At 34.2% G+C, this 5,695-nt stretch overlaps 1 protein-coding gene across 1 annotated transcript; it reads left to right on the top strand.

Moving 5' to 3' along the window:
• Window positions 1-1,208: 1,208 nt before the first annotated feature.
• LOC117235186 (transcription factor 21) lies at window positions 1,209-4,264 on the top strand. The gene is made up of 3 exons (XM_033496994.1): window positions 1,209-1,362; window positions 1,950-2,276; window positions 3,649-4,264. Exons 2-3 carry the CDS (start codon window positions 1,953-1,955, stop codon window positions 3,844-3,846), a joined length of 522 nt encoding a protein of 173 aa, XP_033352885.1. The 5' UTR covers window positions 1,209-1,362; window positions 1,950-1,952; the 3' UTR covers window positions 3,847-4,264.
• The last annotated feature ends 1,431 nt before the right edge of the window (window positions 4,265-5,695 follow it).

Genomic DNA, 5,695 nt, shown 5'->3' on the forward strand with positions numbered 1-5,695 from the left:
GTGAACATGGTCAATTACACGGAAAGGAGTCAAATTGCGAAGGAACTTTCACGAATCTGTCGAGCAATAAGTCAACTCCTGCTTTAGGATAAGTAGGATCAACTGGGTCACCGCAAACCTCGTATTACAGGATCCATTTCGAATCCTCCTTTCAACGAAATGGTCGACAGCCCGTTCACGAGGATTTAAACCGGATTAATAGATCAATCAGCCCTTACCTCCTACACGAAATCTTTGCAAGAGGAAAAAAAAATAGTAACACTGAGTAGAAAAGAGGAATAGAAAATTAATCTCATCATGAGACAAATACCTTTAATTTAATTCGATGATATAATTAAGATATGTATCTAGGATACTCACAAAAATTTGAAAGGAAATCTTTTTTTAAAGTAATTTCCAATTAGGAAAAAATTCGAGGCGAAATTAAGATTATGATAATAAAGAATATAGGAGACGATTAAAGATAGTTTTATGCAAAGAGAAATCCATCGTGAAGAATTAACGAATTTTTCTCACTAAATGATTGTTGTTAATGAATTTTGTTAAATAAACACTCTACTAAATTTTGTTACGATATAAAAAACTAATAGTAAAAATCGAAGGATATAAAATAAGTTTTCTATCATTATCTTCAAATCTTTCGTTCAATGTATAAAATTGGCTTTATTCTATACCATTCATAAACAATGAAATCATTGTACAGTGGCTGACGAAAATTTGATAAAAATTAAACTATACGTATTGCAAAGATTATCAAATTTTTACCAAAAAATTATCTTCTAATGAAATAAAAAAACTTTCACAAAATATTCATTTCTGAAATCAGTCTCAATTACATCTAACTTTCAATTCATGCATTTAATTATATTAAATAGGATTTTAGGGGACAATAACTGCTTAAAAAAACGAGACGGATATCCGGAAGAAAAACATTCGGAGCAAAGGTCAATTCCATACGAAAAAAGCGCTATTCGTGGATATGCGCTTCAAAAGAGGATAGAAGAGGAAAGGATGGACCAGGTGGCTGCAGATGACGCAGAACTAGACGATTGGGCGAGAACTTTGAGGAAAAGCAAAAGAGGAGGCCGTGGCCAAGCCGAAGGAAGATGCTTTTACTGTTCAGAAAGCTCCGCCCGATTTTCAGAGGCGTCTCAAATCTCCCTCTTCCCTGTCAATGTTCCTTTTCTTTTCTCTTTCTTACGTTTCCTCTCAGCATCCTTCTCTTCGTCCTCCTCTTCGTCCTCCTCTTCTTGGCTAACAGTTTTGACGTACAATTAGTTTCGCGCGAGCGTCGCGAGCTATCGTGGCATTCCAATAATACAGATCGAAGAAAAAATCGAACTCGTCGGAAGAAAGACAAAGGTGAGGTGTCCCATCTTCAACTCTTGCAAAGTTTCAACGCTCGAAAAGGAATTGGTGCTCCGAAATTCTGCTTCGATCTCGTTATTATTTTTCCTTTTCTTTTGTTTTTTACGAAACAGTGAAGAAAATTACCAACATATTCTTTGCCAAGGATTTCTTTACGTTCTATGTGTGCCGAATCTTCTATTGTCTGAATCTTAAGAAATCATCGCAAAGTTTCACACGCGAAAGGAATTTCTGATGAAATTGACTCTGAACTTCTGCTTCGATCCCGTTAACATTTTACATCAATGAAGATTTTACATGATTTTAAACGAGCGAAGATAGTTAGTAACTCAAGAGTAATATCTTCTTTCCCGAACAAGGCTGTCTTTAATTCCGTGTATTTACGTGAATAAGTTAGAATCTTCTTTTGCTTTTTTTCTTTTTTTTTTTTAATCTTAAGAAACTCGTTTGTTAAGAAACTTGTTCCCTGCAGATGCTGCTAAATGATTAAAATAGCTCGTTACGACGTTGTAAATGCAAGGTTCGAAGGAAATTAATATGCAAGGATTTGCATAGTAAAATGAAGCAATTAATAATTGCAGAAAATGCCACGCAAGCGACGTGCTTCGACGCCGACGTTGGAAGTCGACGAAGAGGAATTCGTTTCGGAAGAAAAGTATAGTAAAGACGATTTGGACAGTCGTGCGCCAAGAAACGCGGCGAATGCGAGGGAACGGGCTCGGATGAGAGTACTCAGCAAGGCGTTTTGTAGATTAAAGACAACTTTACCTTGGGTACCAGCTGATACGAAGCTCAGCAAATTGGATACCCTTCGTTTAGCAGCTACTTACATTGCTCATCTTCGAGCGGTTCTACGAGACGACGGGGATGCGCACTCGGAGACAACCAGATCCTTATCTTTGGCGTTGGTAAGTTTTATTTGTGCAATTTGGTTTAATTGTTTTGATAAACGACTGAACAGATGTCTATGTTAATCGAAACGCGTGTGATAGAATTTGATGTAACGTAGCCTAGTATGGTTTTTAACTTATTACTTAGTGTGTTCTGAAAGTTCTCCACTGTAATTGTTTTTTTTTTTTATTTTTTTAATTTTAATGTAAGTTATTATTGGCTTTCTGCTTTTTCGCGTGTATTATCTTATCCACTGTCTTCTTTTTCTTTCGTGTATTCTTCACGATTGCTTCGCAATTCAGGAAACAGTCGTTTCTTTTTTACTTTGTAATTTTCTTTATTTGCTTACTGTGTTCCTCTTGCTTCTTTCAATACGTACGATCAATGTCTCTTTATCTTGTCCGATCAGCTTCTAAAAATTAGTTTTCCACCGTCTATCGCCCTTTTGGGTGTCCTAAATAGATCGTAGTCATTAATGTGGATATTTTTACTTCTTATGATTGAAGAGTTTCAGTCGTAAAAGAGGATGATCTGTACAAGTAAACATACAAACCGAAGGATTTTCGAAGCTCCGAAGTATTTTAGACAATAAGAAATTGTCATTATTTCAGAATGGGTTTTACAAGCGAATGTACTAGAAGATACGCGTAAGATGACGCGTAACACGCGAATATGTCGATGTTGATAAAAATATGAAGATTTTTATTTGACTCTGTGATCATTCGTATTGTATACATAGCATACATAGTATTGTAAAAATTAACAGGTTCTTTTTTACTTTTAATGTTCAAAGTTACTTGCCTTAAACATTGTTATTGTACAAATTTTGGGACTACATTAACCATCTAAAAATAAGCGAAGCAAATTGTCGAGTTTTCTGCATAATTGCGATTTTCAGTGTCACGATTACGAGTTCGTAAAATAACAGAGAATCCAGGTGGATCCAGTCGGCGTCACAACGCGTCGTCTTCGCAGACACGTTCTCTGTTTACGTCTCTCCAGGTGGATCGAATCACCCTCAAAGCTTCTACCCGTCTTTAGTTAGTTCCATTATTTGGAGAACAACCGTTTATTCCTTTTGCATTACGGGCCAATCGAATTTACATCCTTCTTCTTGTTTTTACGACCGACCAAAATTGTTCTTTAATAAAAGAAAGATTGAAAATAATTTAAGGTAGCATAAAAAAAAAATTATAGTAAAAAATTGTTTAACTCCAAATTGAACGTTCGTTTTATTAGAAAATCGTCAGATAAAATTTGTAACGCGCAGAAGGAGAACGTTTTTCGACGATACGAGCTTCACGAGTTCGCTTTAACGTTTCTTCGATCGAAAGAATGGACAATTTCAAAGGAAGCTTTGACTAAATTTTTTCTCAATATTTTTTATAGTCTTGGCCGTTTGCTCTTCAAGGTGGGAACGCTTCTATGTTGATGAACAACAGTTGCAACGTATCATCGTCAACGTCATCTAGTTCTAATCAGTACCGTGGTCAGCAGGGAAACCATGAGATCCAGAATTTCCATCATTCTGGACATCAGAGCGTGTCACTGCGTCACAATCACGAGCCACAACTTTCCTATTTCTAATACATCTGTCAGTGAAGACATTAAAGAGAATATCGTGAGAAATAAAAGAAGAACGTTTTGCTCGCCAACGAGAAGTTTCTTCGTTCACAAAAGTACTAATAATCGAGAAAATCTATTTATTGCAGGGTGCCTTATTATTCTGCTATTTATTTATCTACTCATTTATGTTTGAAAATCGATTATTATAATATATAGATATCGTAAATATCATTGTAACCAAAGCATAAGTGCTAGTCCAATAAAGTATTTCTATAAATTATAAACTACCGATGGTTATATATTTTCAAACTTCTTCTCCCGTAATTAATTTATTTAACTTGGAAATGAAAATCTGAGACGTAATTTTATTAATAAATACGCGATTATGATGATATTTTACGATCAACTTAACAAACGTGTAAAAGTTGGAGAATTTTTATGCCAGTTTAAATAAAAGTTTTAATATGTATTTCGAATAATAAAAAAAAAAAGGATAGGAAAATATTAAAATTAATCGATTGATATCGAAATTAATTTTCATTTAATTGAACTTTATCTAAAAAATTTAAATGACACGATAATATAGGAATAATATGATAACTTATTCGAGAAGATAGCGCGATAATGTTTCATCTATAATTACTTTCATATACTATATTACTTTAACGTAATTAATAATTTAATATCACGAAGCCGAGATTTCGTTTAATCTCGAAAATTCAAAAAATTATCATTAAAATAGCATTCCGTGTAATTCCGAAGATATTGATTCCGCGGAAATTTCGAACTGTGGTTGGAAAAATTTATGCTGCTTCCGGAATGGAAACAGAGAAAGGACGTGGTAAGAAAAGAAGGATAAAGAACGTTAAGTTAAATAAACAGCCCGAAGGGCTTTTTGTATAAACCCAAAACTAAAATAATATATCTCGTTCCATCTACAAATCGACCGAGGTTGGGCGTATCGTTTAGGTCCCTCATATGTCAATACAAACCATCTCTCGAACTTTGTGAATCATATGTTCCTTTCCATACTCGCGTGAACGTTCTCAAAGATGTTTTGCGCATTGTACTATTAATGTCCGTGAAAAATGTATCAACTTTCCCGTTTCGCTTCAACATTTATTTCATTGAGGACATAAAACATTACAGAGTTTATGAATTTCATTCTACGCAGCTTTGCTTCTTTCTTTAAGAAAAGTTAATAAGTACTACGGAGAATGTGCGAGAATGTTACTTAAAATTATTAAAAATTCTAGTAAACTTGTAATGGACCTACCAATACATTTACGACGTATCTATGTTATAAATTTAACGTTTCATAGGTAAAGAAGAATAAGGTAAAGAATTTTAAAAAACTGCCATGACGCTATTTCAGCACGTGCATATTAGTTTGAATCTTATTTCCAAAACGAATAACTTTCAACGCTATTTACTAATAGTGTCGTTACCTTATTTTGTGTTGAATTAATAATGATGATCGAGTATGATGCGAAAATAATAAAAGAATTTAATACAGAACTTCGTTGAATATTATGTATGCTATGTATCGTCTATGTTAATATTCTATTTTTTCAGTTCCTGATACACCTACGTAATAATAAAAAGTATTGTAGCATAAACGAGAAATAATACAGATTTGGCACTTTATTAAACTTCCAGGTTAATATTCTGGAATGCCGACCACCAAAAATTCAGTGTTTCTTACGTCCTCTACGATACTCGTCGTCTCAATCGTCGATTACTCAATCGTCGATAAGGATGGCATCTACAATGTACACCTCGTCTATACTATGGAACGTCACTTTACATGCTCTGCAGTACCGATCATTCAAAAGGTTTTTATTACGCCCCCTGCAATTTATAATTTTGC

Source organism: Bombus vosnesenskii, unplaced genomic scaffold (genome assembly GCF_011952255.1).
Source record: "Bombus vosnesenskii isolate JDL3184/JDL3185 unplaced genomic scaffold, Bvos_JDL3184-5_v1.1 scf7180000013314, whole genome shotgun sequence".
In the NCBI taxonomy this organism is placed as follows: domain Eukaryota; kingdom Metazoa; phylum Arthropoda; class Insecta; order Hymenoptera; family Apidae; genus Bombus; species Bombus vosnesenskii.

Excerpts from the sequence above, each read along its gene's own strand:
- LOC117235186 (XM_033496994.1), top strand. The coding sequence starts at position 1,953 with ATGCCACGCAAGCGACGTGCTTCGACGCCGACGTTGGAAGTCGACGAA. Across the intron at positions 2,277-3,648 it reads GATCCTTATCTTTGGCGTTG|TCTTGGCCGTTTGCTCTTCA; the intron begins GTAAGTTTTATT and ends TATTTTTTATAG.